Below are 22,349 nucleotides of genomic sequence, written 5' to 3' on the forward strand. Positions count from 1 at the left end.
CATAGAAAAAGAGAGGTGATTCTCAAGTTGCCTTGCTTTCTCTTTGTCATGCTAGCATATGACAACTTTATGCTTAATAAAGCAAAGTGTAAAGTACTCAGTCGTGCAACCAGCGTTATATTTAACTCATTTTAAGTTTATTCCTCCTGAAAGGTAGCATCGTTTCTGGTTGAGCAATCAATTTTTAACAACCCACACAATTAACCAGGGATTTCAGAAAAAGCCTCTCAGCAGCCACTGGTCCTCCCAGCAGTCAAAAATGTATAGTTTTTAGCATCTATGCTAGGTGGTGGGAGAAACAGAGCATAAATATGTATGTCTATACCTATATACATATGTATATATACTATGCATGAAGTCTTATACTACAGAAAAGTCCATTTTGGATGATTGTGCGTCCTGGTATCTGTCAGGCTGAAGTAGACCTTACAGAGTGTGTGGGTGTATGGGTTTTCATGCACATCGAGATCAGGATACATTAGGATACAAACTGCAAAGGATAAGTTTCCTTTAGTTGTCAAATCCATACATATTCAAGATGCTCAGTGTTAGTCGATCAAACTTAATCCTTAAAAGAGGTGCATAACGATTATATTTGCTCTGTCTGTGCTTTATTGTAGAATAATAAGAGTTGTGACAAATGTCTATTTAGACTGAAAATTAGACACAGCAAATAATTGGGTAGAAGTTGGTATAACTATACAAATACGTTATACTTGGGTGTAATGTGTTTGCTATCTCTGTGTATATATTTAGTATTTTTTAATAGCAGCCAGAAACTGCAATGCAATCTTGGTATCTTTGTGTATGATACTTTACACACACAGGACAAACTGTCCATTCCTCACTACATCTACAGTTTACGTTCTGCAAAGGACAGTATAATATAGTCAGGATCTTGCATCTGTTTTTGTGAAATGCAGAAACTTCACTTCCACATGGGTAGGTAAATATTCTCCAAGTGTAAATCAGATGTCAGAAAATTTAATCACTGAATTTTAAATTACAACTTACATCTTTAATTTTCAAAGCAAAAGAGACAGATGTAGCTGTACTGCTGTATCGCATATATTGTAAAATGTATTGAAATCATGCATATGCAGGGAGACAAATGAGACAACTCCACCATCCAAATATTAAATTACACATTTTGAAGCAAAATAGCATCTTAAGTGTATGTGTGTATAATGCTTTCTGTCACTGGGTTGCTCTCCTTGATGCAGTTAGATAGAGTCTGTATTTAGTCAGAAATCTTTCAATAGAATGGGCTACCAGATGGGACCAGTAACAATGCAGAGAGGCATCGAACCACCACAGACATTTGGTGCTTAGAATAATAAAAAGACTATAAAATTAGATTAGTTGAGTCTAATTTGGAATTGGTGTATTCCCAGTGCACTCTCACAGCTCTTGGGCAGATAAAGCCTGGAGATTTAGTACTGTCAGGACAGAGGACTCCAACTTCCAGTAAAAGAAAAAAAAGGCATTCTGGGAGGTCACGGAGGGCAGCGCAGTGACCTCCAGTGATTTACAGGCCTTTAGCTTAATGAAATTGTTTCAGTGACATGACGGTAAAAGCTCATAATGGATTGGATGCCCCAATGTAATGAAATTACTCCCTTCTGCCTTTAAAAAAAAAAAAAAAGAAGCACAATTAATATTTACTGAGACCTGCCAGGCTCCAGTGCGCGGGAGCGTGCGGCGCTGTCAGGCAGCAGCAGCACCGCCAGCGCAGCGTGGCAGCCGCCAGCCCTGCGCCGGGTGGGAGCAGGCGCTGCGAGGGGGTGCAGGGACACCTCGGGCACGGGGAAGCCCCAACCTGGTGCTCCCAGAGCTGCTCTGCCCGTCCCCGCCAGCCTTCATCCTCTCCCTTCCTTTCTGCAGGCAACTGGACAACAACCAGATCAGCTGCATCGAAGATGGAGCCTTCCGAGCCCTGCGCGACCTGGAGATCCTGTGAGTTGACTTGGTGCTGTGCTGGGGCGGGGGGGGGGGGGGCAGCTCTGCCCGTGCTGCAGTGCTGGGTGAGCCTGGGGGCTTTATCCCTCCTTCCCACCTCACACCAGTGCTGTAGGTAGCAGAGTGGGATCTCACGCTTCCCCCAGCCTGGGGTTACTGCTAATTAAACCACAATAGACGACTTCTGTGCTGCTGTTCCTGGGGAATGGGGATATTGCCGTGCTTGCTGCTGCGTGGAACAGATGGGGTTCAGCAGTATTCAAAGTGCGTCCGAGCTATGCTCTGCAGCCAGCAACCTAGCCAGCTCTGTGTAATGTTGGGGAGCGGATGGGTAACAGGTTCATGGGGAACAATATCATGAGATATCTGACAATTGCCCTAGACAAAAAGCTGTTTAAAAGGTGTTTGGTATGTAAGAGGGAGGAGAGACAGGCGTTTGGCAGGCTTGTTCAGTGCAGTCATTGGCTTCTGGGGAGGATCCTTCTCTGAGGGCTGAAATAACACCACGTTGAGCTCTTCATGTACCACAAACTTTACACATCGGCTGTTAAGGCTGCGGCACAGACCAAAAAAAGAAAAAAAGGATTTGACAGTGAATGCTGACTCTAACAGAGAAAAAGCACATTAGATTTAGAGCACTGTCACTGTAATGTAAAATCCAATACTAACCAGAACTCAGTATCTGAGTAGATAATTTGCTTATTACTAATAGTTACTTGTTCACTCAGAGACCTTTTCTGGAATAGGTTTTGACTATATGAACGGATGCAAAGCTTTCCCTGTTACCTGAAAGTTAATACGGCAAAGCTGAAAGTGTTAATACCTGTGCAAGCACACAGTCCTCAGCCAGAATGGAGAGGGAGCCAGGGTGATAGGAACAGACACCCTCAGCATCTGAACTGGGCTGGTCCAGCAGTGAAGCAGTGTATACTTAAACACAGCAAGGAGGGCCTGCTCAGGCTGCTGAAAAGCTTGCCTTTAAGTCACAGGGGCTGAAACAGCAAATGTTACATGGTTAAAGAAGCACCTGCCTCACACAGACCTGGCACCTGCAGACTCTAGACATTGCCTTTGGCTTCTGAAAACAGGCAAAATAACAGGCTATATAGGCAATGCTGTGCCACATACCACAATGGTTTGAAAACACAGCTGATGTTTCCCCAAGGAAACATCCCCAAGGGCTCTACCTAGCTCACACTGATGCTCAAAGGAGTTTTGCCATTGGTTTCTGCGGAAGCAAGTTCAGTTTTCTGAGGGACCAGGGAGTGGTGGCTGTGTGTGTTTATCCATCACAGTCAGCTGAGACACCTTTGGCCCCTCTGTTTCCCAGGCTGGGATATTGCTATGGATCAGAGGGTGTGTGTCACTCATACTGAGCTAACAGTAGGTACCTGCAGAGTTCCTTATCTGACAACCACCAGATTTACTCTGTTACCAAGAGTATTGTTTGATTTCTTTATGAATAGCACTTTTGAGGAAAAGTAATGTGTTACCACTATAAAGTTTCACTTGTCTGTCAGATTGAAAAGTCTGCTGTGTGGGGAAAGACAGACAAGGAGAAAGAAATCATGAAGACCTCTAAAATTGAGGCTTTTCTCTTTTTTTTTGTTGGGCTGATTTTCCCTATCTGCAGCCAGTGGATCAGACAGACTGTGCTATAGCTTTCACTAAAATAGTCTGGTTAATAAATGAGCCTCTCTTTGTAATATACTGAGTCTGCAGGCTATGAAAAAGTTGCTGGGAGTGCATTTCTTCACCCCAGAATGTAGTAAATGTTGAATTAGTTTATTTACCACTCTGCTTTTAATCGGTTAATTCTATGCCAGTTGTTTGTGGGTGGGAGAAAAGGAGGATATATAAAATACATCCTAATCAGCCCTTTAATGCATTTTTAATTTTCAGCACAGATGTACTGCTACAGGAAAAATCAATCTTATTTCTAAAAGATGAGAAACTAGATTGATAGTATCTATTTCTAGAGGTATTTTTCTTGCAGTCACAAAATGGGAGTTTTCTATTTCCAACCTAATGTGATTTTTTCCCCCAAGTTTTTCTTCAAAGAAAGTTTGAGTATTTAATCTCTCTATCAAAATTAATTAGCTTAATGCCCCAGAGAATATCATCTCTTCAGTTGTAAAAGTCAGAAATGTTAAAAAATTAAAGCAATTTGAACCATCAAAGCATATTAATTGAAACTAAATTTCATCATTTCAGACCCACAATGTATTTTATACAGTTATGTTTTAATCTGTAGTGCAATGTGTAGGAAATATTTAATGATTCTGCCAAAAATTACTCTAAATATCTGCTTGGGGAGTTTGCAAAGGTACCAAATAATGTATTTCTTCTTTAGCTTCCTGAAAACTTGTGACCTTTCTGGTACCAAACATTTCCACTTCTGCATCTTTTCTCTGCGCACCCACCTGTCTACAGAGCTCTAAACTCTGCAGATAACTCAGGGCACCAAATGCTGAGCATTAGTTGAACAAAACCCCAAGCACTTTCTTTAAAAGCATTTTGGTTTCTGGATTGCACTATTCATTCACCTTGAATTCCTCAAAACCCATGAGTGCAAGGAGCTTGGTGATCTGGTAGATGCAGGAAGAGGAGGAAGTTGTGCAGTTGTCCTTCAAAATGGAGAGCACTCCATGGTCCACATTAGTTATTTCTTCTATCAACAAGCTGTTTCCATTCACTACTGTTATTTTCTTTTTCCACATTATGAATACATCCCTGTACCAACAAATAGCAGAGAGCAGAGATGGAAACAGGGCTGAAATTTGTGGCTAATTTCAGTACCTGACCTGGTGCAATGAGGTGCTAACCTCAGCTGGAGCTTGGACCAGCCCAAGGTGCTGACTGCAGCTCCCAGTCTTTTGGTCACTGCTTTGTTTATGAGCTTCCATATTCCAACTGTCCTAATCCCTGATCCTATGATCTGACCTATGTAGATCATAATGAAGGTGCCAAGTGCTACTGGTGACTGAGTTTTGGGTTAAAAAGCTGCAATAATGTTGACTATGAAGGGCTTTGGTGCCTTCTATTGATTGTCTTTGCCCCTGCAGCAAGGTGACATAGTATCTGAGAAATTAAATGCAGCACTGACATCCTTCTTAAACAGCTCCTGGTATTTGCAGTGGGACTTGGTTTGTTCGTTTGTCAGATTTTCTGTATTATTTCCCATAAAGGTTTTGCCTTTAATCAGTTGCTAAAATAGGGATTTTTCTTGTTGACATACTTCCTCTCCCCCTTTTCATAAGATGATAAAGCAGATTTCAGTGGGATTCTTCTTGCATTCCAAGACAGAGAAAGGTGTGTGCGACCACTGAACCAGTAACTAAATGGAAAAGGGGCATGCTTTTTTGAAGGGGTGGCACAAGTTATTAACTAACTTATGGCCTGTTGGAAATGTGCACAAAAGTAGAAGAAAATGAATGTGGAACTTTACCTAGCTATAGTGTCATTTTTAGTAGGAGGTTTTCTGCTCTGCTTAATTTTTAGTTATGTCCTGTGGCAGTAGCTGGCAATAGCAGTATTATTGAGAAACACGTATTAGTGTAGAACTTCGAAAAATTATTAGAAAACCTCGCAAAACCATACAAATAAACCCAAACCCCAAAGTCCTCAAAATAATTGTGCCGTATTCCTTAATACATGTGCAATACAGTGTTCATATCCTTTGTAGGATAGAGATAAGTCCAGAACTGTATTTCCAAGTGTCCAAAATTATGAAGCATAGGTGATAAAACTCTCCCTGAATTTCGCCCTCAGTTTCTTAGGATACATGAATAAAAGGAATTAATTTGAAGGTGGTTCAGCAGGTTCGTTGGAACTGGATAAACTGAAGTGAATGGATGTGCTATTGTCATTAGACTGGAAGGGCTGAACAACACTCATGTTTTTAGGATCCATTGGACAGTAAGATACAGAACTCAGTTTAGCAAAAAAAGCCTTTATTTATTATTGGCTTGCCTCACTGGGGTAGCTCAAAACCTGTGCGGTGACATGGCAGTTGTGCCATGTGGATAGGAGAGAGAGAATCAGGAGTCGCTGTTGGCAACTTAGATGGAGTGTTCTCCTTGATTTATATTGTAAAGGTGGTTTTCATCCTACTTTGAGTGATAGCCAGAGGGTCTGGAGTGTGAACACATCCTGTTCATTGCAGATTTTCTGTAAAAAACAATTTCTGCACCCAAAAGTTTTTACCATGCCAAAAGCTAATCTTACTAGGAGGTCTGTGGAGAGTTTTCTATTAAGGCAGAAAATGATTTCTTGCTCTATAGAGCAAGTACAGGATGATTTGGGGGTTTGGTTGTTGTTAATCATGTTAATTGTTGTATGTCTTTCATATCTCTCAGCTTGAAAATCTCTTTTCCTGAGTTTCACCCACTTTTTTAAACGAATGAGCATTGATTCTGTCATTGAGTCTTTAGTAATGGACTACACATGCAGGAACCCACCCTTCAGCTCTGAATTGTGGCAATTCACTCACCAGTAATATTGGTGCAAGTGCAGCCACCCAAATGTTCCCTGCAATTTTAAGTTGGGACTTCAATTCCAAATGAGCCCTAAATATTTGATCTAAAAGAAACAAGTTAGTGTTTGCATAGCTAACCTTTTCTCTGCAAACGTTTGTGCCTCACTCCTCTTCCTGCTCATCAGAAGAGCACCCAGCTCCAACCCCACGCAGTGCTTTCCTTCGGTCTGTGCCCAGGGGACCCAGCGCGCCCTGTCAGACCAGTTGTGGTCTGCATCCCCTGGTCATTGTTTGACACATCAGCCATCCAAGCATTTTACAAGCAGAATAGGGTCATTCATCCTTACTTTATTCAATCCAATATGTTCCTGTTACAAAGGATTCTGTTTCATAAAACATTTAGTAACCTGTGCAATTTCTGATAGAGATGTCGGGGTGAGCGTGCTTGTAATACACACTACCTTTAGTCATAGCAACTTTATTTTGTGCTACAGCCGCTGTTTAATTGTTCCCAGGGTTGCCTTGTGTATGCTGAACACTCAGTTATATAGTCAGTTTTACTTATTTGCAGAATGCTATTCTGGGCATGTCTTAACTAGATAGAAGATTTGTATTTGCTTTCCCAACCTGGAGAGTCAGGGAGCGAATGTCATGACATAATTCTAAATATATGAGATGTCATTGCTTAATGAAAGCCTGAAAATGCCACACAAATGTGATTTCCTCCTCTATTTTGCTGGAAATTATGGTCGGTTGAGGCAATCAGCGTCCAATTTGAGCTCTGTAAATTGGGTTCCTATAACTGATACCAAAATATCTAAATAGAATAATGAAAATGAGAATTCTATTTAAAATGTTGTGCATAGCTGGTTTACTTGTTCATACTTGAATACAGTAAAGCTAAAATTATTGTGTTTTGGGGTTTTTTTACCCAGGGGTATATGTTAGCTCAAATGTATGTAAGTCAAGAAAATGAATCTAAAATCTTTAGTTATTTTATCAGTCAGCATGTACATAATATGTGCCACAGAGCTGAAGGGAGTAACCATTGGTAGGATATGAGTAATTGGAGTAGTTACCAGTTAGGTGAAATTAGATGAAAACCAAGGAGTTTGGCTTTTCTAAGGGTATCCTCCGTTTTCTGTGTTGAGCCTGTATCCCAGGCAATCAACTTGTGCCAGAAGAAGAACACAAGTCAGTTTGGCAGTTGGGAAACGGTGCACTCACAGTATAGAGGTATCAGCGGACAGATGGCAATTTCCAGTTTTCTTTACTCCATTACTTATTAGAATGTCCTGTAGTTTATACCCTGCCCCTTCTTCCTGCCTCCTGTATCACTGTAGGTCTTAAAAGAAGGAGAAATGCTCCTGCGGAACCCGGCTGCTGTCATTACAAGGGTTCTGTTCTATAAATCAGTTGGAGATAAGATTAACTGCAGCAAGGGCTTTTTCTGGAGAACTCTTAGAAAGGCACTGCACACCCAGTGCACCCCAGTGATATGAGATGCACAATTACTGTAAAGGATTGATGGAGGAAAGATGGAGTACTTGCATTGTTGCTTGATAAGGAGTGTCTTTATTTGCTGATACACATCGGTGGGAGATGTAGTGTCGTTGCACAAGATATGGAGCTGAAATGTGAGATAACCTCCGTTCTATAACATATTGCAAAATGTGAGGTTAGAAGTACAGCACAGTGAAAGGAACACTATCCAGATGGCATTGTGGTGACAGGCTTTATATCAAAGACCAGCTGAGATAAAATAAAGAGCGGGCAAGAAAGGGCCTCTGAAAACCACTGGTGCCTGTTACAGATGTAATGTAACTCTGTCTTTATGGGGAGAATATATTTGCATAAATTCATTGATCAGTGATTTTGCTAATCCTGCAGTATTCCAGGCATGTCCCAGCAAATTGATGAACACTTCTATCAATCCTCAGTGTGGGTGCCTAATTACATTACGTGTTTAGAAAAGATGGATTTTTCCCTTTCTGGAGCATACGTAGTAGTTGAGTGCTGTGCTCATTCACCTTTCCTGCTCCCATTAGGTTGGAGGTTTTTTCCCTTTCAGAATAGCCTGGAGCCATGCAGGCTGCAGAACTTATCAAGATAAGAGCAATGCCAGGTTAGAATTATTAGTTTCATGAATCACTGCCCAGTTGCTTTTTGAGGAAGCCTGGCTTGTGTAGTGCAAGCCCTTCACTGGTGCTGCAGTCACTGCTCCGACAGACTCCAAAGTCAAAATTCCAGAGACAGAGATTTCTGGCAAACCTTCTCTCCCATGGTACTGTTCCATTTGCATGCTCTGCTCATCTTGTGACCTGCCCTCCCTCACCTTTGACTAATATACTTTCTTCATCAGTAATATAAAAGATGTAGAACAAGCATTTTGACTGTTGAAAGTCAAATGAATGTGAACGACTCAATCCAGAGGACACTCAACTGTATATTTAATGCAGACATGCGGCTTGGCACCTTAACCAAAAGCTGAGCTGAAGAATATGATGGGAATAAAGCTCCTAGCAGATGAAGTTGAGGTGATGACAGAGATCTGAGTAAGAGTAACAAGTTCAAGGCAGATGAGTTTATGCCGTGATTTGGAAGTCGCCATTGATTCGACTCCCCAGAGCAGCTGGGTGACAATCCTTGGGTAGCTGGATGGAATTCATAATGCCTCTTTGGCTAGGGAAGGAGGCTGCATGCCTGCATGGCACAGGTTTCCGTGACACCAGTATCAAATATACCAGCATGTCCTCAGCCCATCTGTGACACCCTTTGGGGTCCAAGACTGTTGGTGACCCTGGGAACTCCTACCTGCTCCGGTGTCAGTCACCAAACAGGAAAAATTGAAAGAGAAAATGTTTCAAAGCACATAATAGTCACTGCCTTTTCTCCCTGTGTGCAATTAAGGGTCTTATATGTGACCTATAGGGTATGAATGGTTTGTCTTTTTCAGCATTTGCTTTTGTCTCTCTGCTGTGCTGGTAGAACAACACAGACAAAGGCTTTGTGCTGCAGCCAGTCTTTGTATGATAGAGGACTCCAAAGTCTGGTTTCTCCTGAAAGAAGGGGTACAATTATGATGGGAACTCTGTGCAGCAGAGTTGTTGGTCTACCACTTCAAGCATTGTGTCAGATATTTAACCTTCAGCTGCAGCTGCTGGGCGCAGGGTACTACTTATTAGCAGTATTCAGTATTTTTAGCTGCAACTATAATGTTGTGTCTGTAGTAAACTGGAAATCAAAACAGTAATGTGTAGTTAGCTTAATAAGTGAAGTAGATAGTTGCATCTGCACCTGAAAAATGCATAGGTAGAGACTTCTGATCGAAATAAATCAAAATCTAAATCAAAAATCTAAATCTAGTGGTTTTTTCCTGCAATTTGCAAGGTTATGTATGCAATGTAAGTATGTGTGCGTGTAAGTATGTATGATAAGAGCATGTATGTTACGGTTAAATCAGCAAAGTAATAGTAAAAACTTCTAAAAGAAATATGATTAGCATCAGTTTCTTTACATAGACATCCAGTTCTGTGTTTCAGAGAACAGAAAATTTAAGAGCTGCATGAAGGGTGGAAGTATAAAACAATTTCACAGTAATTTGAAGCCAAATAATAATAATTTCTATGTTAATTTAGTTATCATAAATGAAGCAATTTCATGTTAACTGGTTTGATACTTCTGAAGCAGAATTACATTTCTTAAGTTTCTGGTTTGGGGTGAATAATTCAAATGCATTGTTTTAGTGTCTACAAGTGGTGGATGACGTCTGCAGGTCCTTAGAAACAAACGCTGCAGGATCATCCGGAAACCTTTGTTGTGCTGTACCATGTTGCTCTTGAGTGCTTTAGGGATACCTCAGGAAATAGCTTGGTCAGGTGAAAGAGTATCAAATGAGGTGGCTACATAAAGGCATTGAAGGAAACAACGGACAGTAGTGCCATTAAAATTGCACTCATCCCTCTTGTGTTCACAGTGCTGGATGGTGTGAGGCGTCTGTGGTTTGCAAGGGCCAAACTGTGGCTGAGGCTGGGGTTTATCTAAGGGTCAAATAGAAGAGAAAATTGTGGAAGTTGAGTTGGTGGCTGTGATAAAGCGATGTAGGAGCATCTACTGAGCGAGATCTTTGTTCACCAGGTTGGTGATTTCGATTTGCTTTCGCACCTTTTGCCATTAGGTTCTTACATTGTGTCTGTCACTAGAAGTGCTTTGTTGGGAGAAGAGAGGGTGGGGAAAGCGGCTCTTGTCCATGGCTTTCAGCTTTGGACTTGGCTCCTGTGATAAATAAATTGCCGCAATGCAGCATCTCTGCGACGACGCTTGAAGGCCGCTGAGAAACCCCTGTTGGTGCAAGAGGAGGCTTGGGCTGGGCGGGCTCTGGGGAGGGGGTAGTCCCCTCCGCGAGCACCCGAGCTTCTGACTGGCTCCTTGGGCAATTTCAGTCATGTCTTAACAGGGTTGGGTCCGGTTTATCTGCGAGACACCCCGTCTTCCCATCCACGCCAGGGCGGTAGCGACTGGGTGAGGTATTTCAGCCAAGACTTAGGCTGAAGCAGTCAGGACAGACCATCCACAATGGCAGTTAGGTTTTATTTTGTACGCAGGCAGATCGTACGGAGAACAACTGTACGGCTCCTTTTATTTAGCTCCTTCTTGCACTTGTAGAACATTCCTGAACAGACCATGAGGGCTTCGAATTTTTTTCTGTGTATATTTTATTTTGCACTTTCTTTTTACCCTGTGGACTGAACGCAAATGAAGCACTGTGAGTATTTGCTATTCGAATTGTTATGGTTTCTTAGCTGTATTGCGTACGCATGCATGAATATAAGCAGGTATTGGTGGTGTTTGGGAGAAATTTAACAATTGGAGAGGTGCTTTTAAACATATTGACCTTCTTCTTGCACGATGCACGCAAGCGCTAATATATTGAAAGAGAATCCTGATGGAAAGCAGATCCCTTTCCAGTTTCACCAAGAAACATGTAATTGCCCTTGTCTAGGAGCTACGTGTTGTCTTTGTTCTTTCAAAACATTTCTTTCCTCTATGAATGTAACTTTTCCTTAGCAACTGTTCATACATGCAGGTCTAAGTTCACAGAATGTGTATATCGCACATTCCCTATTTCATTCATGTGAATTTGTATTAGTCTATATATTAGCCTTCAAGTCCAGCATGTATTCATTGCAGGTAGGGGCAGCACATACTGCTACAGTATAAAATTACTCCACAAATGTGGTCTGCATCTCTTGCATTTTGGGGAGGCACCTTTGGCAGTAAAGACAAGGTTCTCTCTTTAAAAGCTTTGTCATTTCCTTCCTCTGCTGCTGAAAGCTAAGAATTGCCTTTGTGGTTCCATGCTGCACCATGCTGATCACTCCTTTCAGGGCATCTTCCCGCTCCTCCCAGTGGGAATCGCAATAGCCCTGGGAGCCAGCAGCACTGAGGCACTGGGCTCCTGAAATTAAGAGGCTGCTCTGGCAAGAGGAACAAGTGGTGTTATTTTGACTGCAGGACCTGGTAGGTCTGCCATGGGAGAGGAATAGGAACAAGAGGCTCTGGCAGCCCACTCTCCATGGTTGCCTGTTGCCAGGCTCCTTAAAGACTTCAGCAAAACCGTTGCCACTTATGTCAGCTACTCAGGCTGAACTGCTGCTATGACATTTCTATTCCTTGTAAGGTTTATACAACAGTAATAGACATCATCTCAAACAGCTGCCTACTGCATCCCTAGGTTTGGCCAGCTTGTCTCTCCCTTGATCCTAGTGGCCACCATGGGACCTGCAGGAATCCGCAGTGCCGCATTGCGGCACTTGATGAAGTCGCAACAGGCGGGCACAATGACCACCCCGAGGAGAGTGAATATTGTCACACAGACCCTTACAATGTCACTTCTCCCAGCTCTGAAAGGACAACTAATTTTTGTCTGCCACTTGGAATGGCTTTTCTGTCCTGCGATGTGTTACACAGACAAGTATGAAAAGAATATGTTCATTATGGTAGGGAAGTCTATCGAAACAGAGGCTTTTGCTGTAGGGTTATAGCATTAAGGTTGCACCGTACCCAAATTAAAACACAGTATTGAAGAATTATGTTGTTCCCCTCTGATACAGATTTAATCAGTTTCTTTAGAATTTCTTTTGGTGGAGTCCTGTAAGAAAACTGCAGCACTCAGCTGACTGAATGCTGAAACCTTTTACCTTGGAAATCATCATTCGGTACCTTCAGCCTGAACAAATGGCACAAGTCGCTTGCTCCTTTCAAATTATAGAATTGGACTATGTTAGTTTGAATTGGATTGTGTTTATAAGACTGCTTTAGCTTCAGAAAGGACTAATCAGAAACAACTGTTCAGGCAGGAACCTGAGAAAGCTGTTTCATTTTGCTGAAGTACTGATGCGTCAAACTTAAGGTTTGTATGATCTGACTCTTGTTGAATCTTTTTCATCCTTTCCATGAATACACTCTGGAGGCTTTCAGCCCTCTGTATGCATCAAAAACTCAATCCAGTTTCCATTGATTTTGGCAGGAGTAGCACAGAATCCATAAACTATAGTACCTGACGTGCATGCAGTTGGGTAGCACCAAAAGAGAGATCGCTGTATAACCTGGAAAGAAATAAGTGAACATTCCTATTATTAATTTAATTGTGTTATTCATTGAACAAGAGGTTTTCAAATGAATCCACAAAGCACAGTCTGGGTGAGTTGAAATTTATTCAAATATATTTTTGGTCACTGTGGCTTCTGTGAAGATCTGCACCTAAATAAATAGATTGCAGGGACTAGATTCAGACCCTGCTGAAATCAGCAGCAGGAATTGTTCTGAGTTCAGTGGACACTGGTCTGGGGGTGATGATAGTTGGACTTATTCCCAGTGGTTCTAGGCAATAGTATCAGCCCTGGAAATCAGCTGCCATAGACAAACATCCAAACCACCCTGATGATGTAGAACATTTATTCAGTGTTTGCACAAATACTTTTCTTTCTCAGAGTCCAAATACTTACAGAAATGTATGGATGTAATTGGGACATAGAGCCACAGCAGCCATTCCCTGTACAGTGTACTAAAAATGTGCAGCCTTTGGGCAAAGACTTGAGTAAATCCTATGATTCATAAAAACCTAAAGGCAGTGTTTCTGGGGCCATATGTGAGTTTAGAAAAATTACTCATTGGAGATTCCTTAATTTAAAAATAAAGCAGTGGGAGAATAATTCCAGCCTGTGTTCTTTTCTCTTTGCACCAATGCTTTTATAGCTAAAATTCCCATTCAGGCTGAATTGAATTTGTATTTTCTGCCTAGAATTAAAGTGTCATGTAAAAGATTGAAAAGCTGATTGAAATTTCTCTAAAAAGCTTTTTCAACTCTCTCTGGGCATAGGTGTTAGGAAGAATTGGGGGCCGCAGCGGGTACCTGTATTTTATACAGCTGATAGAGGCAATTTGATTGTGTGGGAAAATAGATATGTCTTTCTCTATATAAGAAGAGCAGCCTTCCTTGAGGGCAAGCAGTAAGGCATTTCATGTAAGACCATGTGAATGACATTCTTGACTTAATATCTAAGAAAGTTCACAACCTAAATGAATTGTGTAGCCTCATTCTCTGTATAACCTTTATTATTTTGTATTTTACATTATCTTGGCTTAGCTCATTTTACTTTATTCTATTCTATTATTCTATTTTCTACTTTATCTTGGTTTAGCATATATTATTTATTTGCGTGTCAGTGTAAGTAAGTAAATTCAGGCATAATGATATGTACATGCACTTGCAATGTAAATGCAGGGCTAAAGATAACACTAGGAAGGTTTGAGCATCAGTCACCAGCATCCTTAATTTTACCACTGCTTGTGTACACATGACAGCGCAATCTTTGATTGTACAGGCCTGTAGGGTTTTTTTACGGTCTCTTTTAGCTATTTGCACATATTCCTTGTCCCAGTCTCTTTGCCCAACCATTTTCTTAGCTGCGGGGCCTGTGGCTCCCACTCCTCTGCCCTTAGCCTCAGCTCCTGACCTTGCCAGTCCCAGAGACTCCAGCCAAGACACAGCCAGTCTCTAGAGAGAGTTAATGCAGCAATTACAGGACTTAAGTTAATATGCCCTGGAGTGATCACTATGGGCAAATGTGATCACCCTGCTTCTTGCCGGGTGACAAAACAGGCATTTTAAGCAGAGAATTTGTTATTGGAATAACCCAGTTTCCCCAAAGCTTGATGGTTTTGAAAGTAATCTCCCTCCTCCAAGGAGGAAAAAGTAAATCTTCCATAAACATCTGGCCCTTATAAGCTTAAATAGTTAAAATCTAACAGTTATATGCAAATTAAACTCAGCCACAGAATAGGAAGAATCAGGCAGTTGTAGCAGTGAACACTGCTGGCAGGTTTGAGCATCGTTCCATGGTAAGCTTATTTATTTTATTTTTCATACATTTCTAGAAAAACATACTCGTTCCTCTGTATCCTTGAGACTAGTGATGTTTCTGATGTCAGCTTCCCAGGTTAACAGTGCTAGAGCCTCTCTGCTGTGACAAGAACATGCGGGAACCCATGAGCATGACTAGTACTGGAACAGAAACCACAAACTGGCAACTAGTTATTGTTATTTATTTCAGTGGAATTTACATGTCACCTGGAGACTATTTAGAAGATTATTTGCCTGGGCTAACATTGTGTTTAAAAATAGCCCTTGTACAGTGCCAACTCATTTCAGAGTTGTTACAAATATTGAGACAAAACCCCAGCTGTTTCTGTTCTTGCTGCTAATTCGAGGTGCCAGATCGGAGCTCTTCTAAGCTATGTCAGTGATTAAGACCCCTTGTGAGATCATTATGTTTTCTAACAGTGGAGAGTAATGGATTGATCAGTGCAGCATCAGTTGCTTTCATTATATACCCACATGGTAGCTGTGGGCTTTAACTTTAAGAGTCTATGGGAAGATCAAAGGATTGAGTACAAGAACCACTCAGGACTCACCAAAACCCTATAGAGATCCAGCTGAGGTTTGGACCTTGCATAAGGAGCAAATTGTGGATGCCTTGGAAGTCAAGGGTGAGGCCCGTGCTCAGTGCTGAGGGATGGAGTGCCAAAGCCATTTTGCTTTTTCACCAGAGGCCGTGAGAAAAAGTAAATATTTAATTTCATGCAAATTCCTTCTGACCTGCGTGAAAAACAGCTCTTTACAGCTATTGAAATTACAGCTCCTTCTACCCTACCGTCTCAATGTTAATTACAGCCATTAATTACAGCAGTGTATCAAATCCAGCTCTTGGTTTTATTACTAAAAATATATCTAGATTCACAATTGATAAAATTCCCCTGCTGTTAGTTACATGAGGTGGGACACAAGGGCTGGAAGGGGGTTGAAATGGTCCTGTGTTGTCCCAGCCCAGGGCAGCACCATTGGGTTCTGTGCCAGTCCTCCCAGGGATTCGGTCAGTCTGTTGTCACTGCTAATGCCTGCACACCCTGTAACAGGGATTTTCTGTATTTTTCCTATAAGTAACCTAATCAGAATTCCCTCTTCCAAAATTTAAACCTGTTACTGCTTTGCTTAACCCTTTTTGAATAGAAGGAACTGAGAATTTGTTTTCCCTTTGCAATGGCTTTTCACGTAGTTGGAGAGAGGTTGAAGAGCAAGTGCTGTGAATCTGCTAATGTAGAGGTCTAAGGTTCTGTCGCTGTTAGTGTTAAAGTTTGCTGCTAATGCAGTCACCCAAATTTATGTTTCATCAGACAGATCCCAAGATCTCTTCTTTATGTGCATAAATACTGATGGAGGTGTCTAATCTGGCACAGAGTCAAGTTCAGTCCACATGTACACTGTGGAAAGGTTTCTTCATGTATTTTCGTTCAGCAACACCTCACTACTCCCCAGAACCTCGGGGTCTTGCAGAAGTTGTCTCTGTCTCTGCTGGGCCAGGCTGTGGTGTTCCCTCCTCAGCTCCACTGGCAGTTAGGGCTGTGCTGTTCAGTCTTTTCTGCATCCATTCACCCACTTCTGAACAGAAATAACATTATCAAGAAAACTATTTACATGAGAGGCTTAATTATGCTTGAAGATGCCTTGGTTAAGGCTTAATAAATTTTCCAGTCTCATTTACTGATGTATGGTTGCACTGGGGATAGGAAGCCTGGAAACCATGGCAGCTGTGGGAGAAGCAGTAATCGGGGAGTATGATGGTAATTCACTCTTGGGAATGTTACCAGCCTGCAGATGCCCCATTTGCAGCTATCCATTGCATGCACATAGATAATAATCTTACATTAGGCCCAATTACATGGTATTATGGACACACAACACACAGATTCCATACACAGCCAAGGAGCATACAGTGATAAAGTAGTGCTGTAATTGGAGGAGACAGAAGGAAATGTTAGACTTGTTAGTGCACCAGTGCCACAGTGCCTGAGATGCCTGCTCCCACCAGCCTTGCCCACCCGCTTCTCTGCTCCTTTCCAAGTCTCACTTTCAAAATACAGGTTTATCACAGCGTGAAGCAACTCCGCACCTTGTTCTTTCCACAATGTGTTGAGAATGTTTTGAGCAGGAAAAGGAAATGGACATCATTGTGTAACTTTAGAGTCAAGCCCATAGGCACGTAGAACTGAGGACTCTTGTTCGCAGGCTTCCTGCTATCAAATCATGTATGTTAGAAGCATGTAAAGAATCTCTGGTGCCCAATTGTAAAAAGCATTCAAACCCAGAAATGCAATAAATGAGCTGGTGCCTTTTTAGCCCTCTTTCTCCGTTTACCTATCCGTAAACAGGTCTGAACATTTCTGTCTAACTGAGACTTCTGCAAATGCTGCCATGTCCCATGATCAGCTGGATGTGGCACAAAAGCAGCCTGGCATGTATCAAAAAGCTGACTGGCCAGCACAGCAGACTTCCAGTAGCTATGGTAGATGCTTATTAAGGCTTGGGGAAAAGTGTTAATCAAAAATTTACTCTACCATATAATTTCTCAATTTGATTAGCTGTTTGTGCTAATCGGCTGCACAAGTGGAATGTGAAGAGGGAAATCAGTCTCTGTTACCGTCAAAAAACAAAGGACGTCTTCAGCACACGAGATATTCTCCCCTTCCCCTTTCATTGTAATCCCTTCAGATTGCAAACGAGAAGCATGGCTGTGGATGTTGTAATGATTCACAGCTAGTAACCTCTGTACGTTATGCCACATGCCTTGTGTTTAGGAAAATGGACATTTGCATGGTGTCTTTTCTTTTGGCCAAGCTGAAATAGGATATGACAGCTTTTGTTAAGCTAGGATGTAGCAGGTGGTATTGTCATCAGTGTTATGTGTTTAACAAAAACCCCAACCTCTGACGTATTTTTCCACTTGAAATGTGACTGGAAAGCATGAAGACAGTTACTGCTTTACAGTGTACGTACGGGAGTACTAATAGAAGAAATTAAATAGTTAATGTTTCAGATGATTCTGTTATGTTGTGTAACTTCTCCTGACATCGTTGCCAGAAGATCCTTTTGGTTCATGTCTAGTACTTAACTGGAACAGAGTGGGTAGAAATGTGGGAATGAAAGTAGTATTGTTTCAGATGAGTAAATCACCAGGCGTTCTGATATTCATTATGTGCTCTTAATTATGTCGTTAATTGAATTCCAAGTAGGAGAAACAAAATCTCTGTGTACTCCGTAATTTACAGAGTTGAGAATGTTTAACTATTGATCTGACAGCCAGGGATTTCTGCTCTCTCAGTCCAAGCAACATGAGAGGATGCTTGGAGTTCCTGAGTTTTTAAACTAAAATACTTGCATTATTAGTAGGGTTCAAATATTAAACCCTTTTCTTCTTTTTCCCCAAAGTACCTTCCATAGAAGTTGTGTCATTTCTCCTAGCATTCAGAGTACTTACTCTTTCTGGCTCTCATCTAGTCCTGAACACCTGTATTCCTATTCAGGAGGGTGGAGAAACGAGTAAAGAATAATGCGTAAATATTATGTTAAAAATGCACACATGACAGTCATTTCTGGAGGTTAATGATTTTAATGTAATCACATTGCAGTGATGTACATGAATCTGGAGCAAGTCATGAAGAGAATAGAAATGCAACTGCATGTAGTTAAATTTGCACAAAAAGTTAGAAGGAGATAGGTAATTGTTTTCAAATGATGGCAGGATTGCAGAGTGAGCAGTCTTTCCTTTAAAGAGATCTGATTAGTAGGGGCTATAAATCAGCTTTATTCTTCAGAAGGAAGAAAGCAGCTCCATGCGTGCCTCTAACCAGTTTGGGCAACTGGCAGAGGAATGAGTTAGTAGAGCAGCTCCTCCGGGGTTGTAAATTGGAGTCAACGGGACTGTGACAGTTCAGACTGGTGGAGGATGTACCACCTCAAAAGACTGCTGATGCCACATTATGTATCTTCCAAGTAGTCCTTGGAGGATCCTTAGGACTGCTGCAGTCTGCTTCTGCTTAGCTTGCAAGATCTGACAAGGATCACGGCCCAAGGTGGGAAGTTTGCTGGCATAAATAATATTGTCTATAACCTCAGTTTCCTGATTCAGCATTTTGGATGTGAATAGTTTCCAGGGAGAGGACTTCTAACTGATAGGACAGTGGTTTTTCAAGGGACAAGGGTAGATTGGGTTCTGGAAGAGATGGGAGGCATGAAGCTGGGGAGAACTCTGCAGAATACAAGTTCTTCCACATGGTGTTGGAGGAGATGGAAGATTCTTGAAGTTTTCTCTTTCTAGCAGCTTCCTGGTGTTTGCACGGCTGTTTCTATGGATTTGAAACATAGTTGGATCAAAATGAAACTGGGGCCTCGGAGCTGCTAGCAGTGGAACACCAGTGAAGCAGGATTGATTTTTTCCCTTAATGTGTTACAAATGCCCCCGTGTTGTGCCCTTACCCCTGCCAGGACACAAAACCTTATTGCTGGGAGGGCTTCATGTGCCTAGGAAAGCTTTGCAGAGTGGCTTTAGAGCCCACCTCTACCTGAACCAATCTGCATTCAAAATCCATGGCCTTCCCGCAGTGGGAGGTGTGTGCCTGGCACATCCTGCTCAGCAGGGTTAAATTCCTGCAGCTCCTGTGAGGCACAGTTCACTGTCAATTAGTGCCCTTTGCAGTGTTTGGCCTTCTTTGTTCTGAAATAATTGCTGTTATCATAGATGTTTTATTGCCTTCATTATGGTTAACATTTAAATATCACTACTAAGTCGTGTGAGCGCTAGCTGTCTGCTAGAGTTATCCCTGAAATTTGTGGCTAAGGAGTACATGAATTCAGCACTGACTTAGGATTCTTGGAGGGAGGGTTATGTATTTGTTGGTGAATTAGGAGAAACCTGTGCTTATTAGGGGCAAAACCTGGGCCGCTCTCATCAGACATTTTGAGAGTAGAAATACGCTGTGGTTGGGATAATGTTTTGTCTGTTGAACAGAAATATTTTAAGAGAATATTTTAAAATACTTTGGAATCCTGGAGTCGGACAGCAGAGGCTGACCTTTCCGCATCTGCATGAAGAATTGCGCTGGGAGACAGGGTGTTCTCTGCCCTCCTTGCAGAAGGAAGCTTGCTGTCACGTCCTGTTCTGCCTGAATCCACTCCACGTCCTTCTGAGATCAATAGAAAGTTTCCCTTGAATTCCTGTGGCTCCATTGACTCCTGCAGTGTAATGCTGTGACCTATGCAGACATCAGCTCTGTATGTGATTTAATTGTTATGAGCTGACTTTACATGTGGCTTTTATTTATCGGTGTATACCTAAAAGCTTCCAAGTGCATAGCTCATTTGTGTGTCACAGGCAACTGAGGCAGAGGGTGAATTATGTTTTTATGTTTATAGAAAAAAAATGGTGGTGCAGTTAGAAATGCCATTTGTGAGCCCTGTTTGAGCTTCCCCACATGCATGTGTAGATGCAAATATCAAATGTAGATATTGAGGGGTGGGTGTGCTGATGTATAGATGTATGCATCTTATGAGAGGTTGTGTTCATTTGCTGAAATTGCATGTGCTTGTTTTTATCATATCATTGAATGGTTTGGGTTGGAATCATAGAATCCTGAAACTGTTAGGGTTGGAAAGGACCTCAAGATCGTCCAGTTTCGAGCCCCCTGCTTATGGGCAGGGACACCTCACCCTAGACATGTCACCCAAGGCTCTGTTCAGTCTGGTCTTGAACACTGCCAAGGATGGAGCATTTACCACTTCTTTGGGCGACCCACTGCCTCACCACCCTCACAGTAAAGAACTTCATCCTTATATCCAACCTGAACTTCCCTTGTTTATTTTCAACTCATCACCCCTTGTCCCATTGAAGGGACCGTAACACTCATGCCATTCCAACCCCCATCACTAGGTGCATAAGATAATTGAGCAGTGGCAATTGTGTAACAGAGGGTTTCATTTTGCACCATATAAGCTGCCACAGTGGGAGATGTGTGTGATCATGACATCAGCAGGAGTTCCAAGGTAGAGCTGCTCAGGCCAGCAGTGTATCAGATACACCCTGGTAGTCACTGTGTTCGATTCCAGCGCTGAAGCCACCTTAAGGTGGTGACATGTGCAGCTTGTGATGCACAGCTGAGGAAATGACAGGGCTGACAGCTGTAAGAGCTCACTTCTAGGTTTTCTTCTGAACCTGGCACTATTTCCCTTTTCATCTTATCCAGTAACTTTGTAACAGACTGCGTTTGAGTCTTTGCATATTGAAAAATGGAATACACAAACCCCTGATTTTGATACCGTTGCTCCCAATGCTTAGCTGGGTATTTCTTGTCCAGGTTTTGGCAGCAGCAAGTTTTCCAGAGATCTGGAATTCATACTATATATTCTACTATAAGTGGCAGTGCACTAAGGCCTACAGCTCTTACCAGCTTGGTGTGTGAACGTGTGTGACTTGACTGACACAGATCTCTGGCAGCAGATCTGACATGCAGATTCCAGCTTTCCAAAACTTTGCTATTACTGCCATAACTCCCTCTGCTCACAGATTTGGAAAGGAAGGGTGATCTTGCTCTGTTGGTGCAGTTTGCTGTCATGGGTATGTCAGTCCCCAGGCTGGCTCCAGATCAGTACTGCATCCATCTGGTGCGCACTGTGCTGAAGTACCAGCTACCACCCTGCTGACAGCGTGGTCATGTTCTGCCCTGCTGGGATGCAGTGCAGCAACACCAACCCACTGCTGCCAGTGCCAGAGCCTGCTCACACTCCCCTCCCGACTGTACCTGTGCATAGCTGTGTTACCTCCAACCTCCTGCCTCTGCCAGTATGCCTGTGTGTCTTCCTGGGTACCAGAAAAGCAGTCTTACTAGGGTATAATGCAATTTAGCTTTAATCTGCTGCTGATGGTGTCACCGAGGGATTTCTGGGCAGAACTGTAAAAATGTTTTTAAATTAGCAGGTGACCAAGAGGGCTACTGAACTTCTGTAAAGGTCTTCAAGAGCTTTTTATTAAGTGTCCTATGTAAATACATAACTTCACACAACTAAATAGTTCAGGGAAGGGTCACATGCCTTTTCAGGTTGTTTCAGGAGGTATTTTCTTCAACACAAACACACAAAAGCACTGTCTTCTCCCAGTGTGATCCTGTGGAGTGCTGAGCCTCTTGTATAAAGCAGAGGACACCCCACGACAGGCAGAGCAGCACCAGCCATGCTGGGACATGGCCCCATTGATTCCCATGGCAAACTGAGCTGCAGAGTTGGTGCATTTTGAGCATGGCAATTATGCCCTGTTGGAGTGCTTTCCATTTCCTGTGCCATCTTGATAAACTTTATATCTTCTAATTTGCTAGAGAGTCATTGATATAATTAGGAGCTCCGTAGATGGGAGCAGCACACTCAGAAGATGATAATCGAGTCAGTTCATTTTTCATAAGAAGCGCTCAGGGGGTCCCTACAGCAGCTGGGATCATTTTCTCTTTAAGCTGTGCTTTGATAGAGGAG

The 22,349-nt window shown here is 42.2% G+C and overlaps 1 protein-coding gene across 1 annotated transcript in view; it reads left to right on the forward strand.

Moving 5' to 3' along the window:
* The window catches only part of SLIT3 (slit guidance ligand 3), a gene marked incomplete at its 5' end in the record, with an annotated part of 525,497 nt that overhangs the window by 287,356 nt on the left and 215,792 nt on the right, over positions 1 to 22,349 (forward strand). Inside the window, one exon of the mRNA XM_080626822.1 lies at positions 1,885 to 1,956. Within this exon, the coding sequence (XP_080482948.1) occupies positions 1,885 to 1,956 (72 nt within the window). The remainder of the gene's footprint in view (positions 1 to 1,884; positions 1,957 to 22,349) is intronic.

This window comes from Psittacula echo (assembly GCF_963264785.1).
Source record: "Psittacula echo genome assembly, chromosome: 11".
NCBI classification, from domain to species: Eukaryota; Metazoa; Chordata; class Aves; order Psittaciformes; family Psittacidae; genus Psittacula; species Psittacula echo.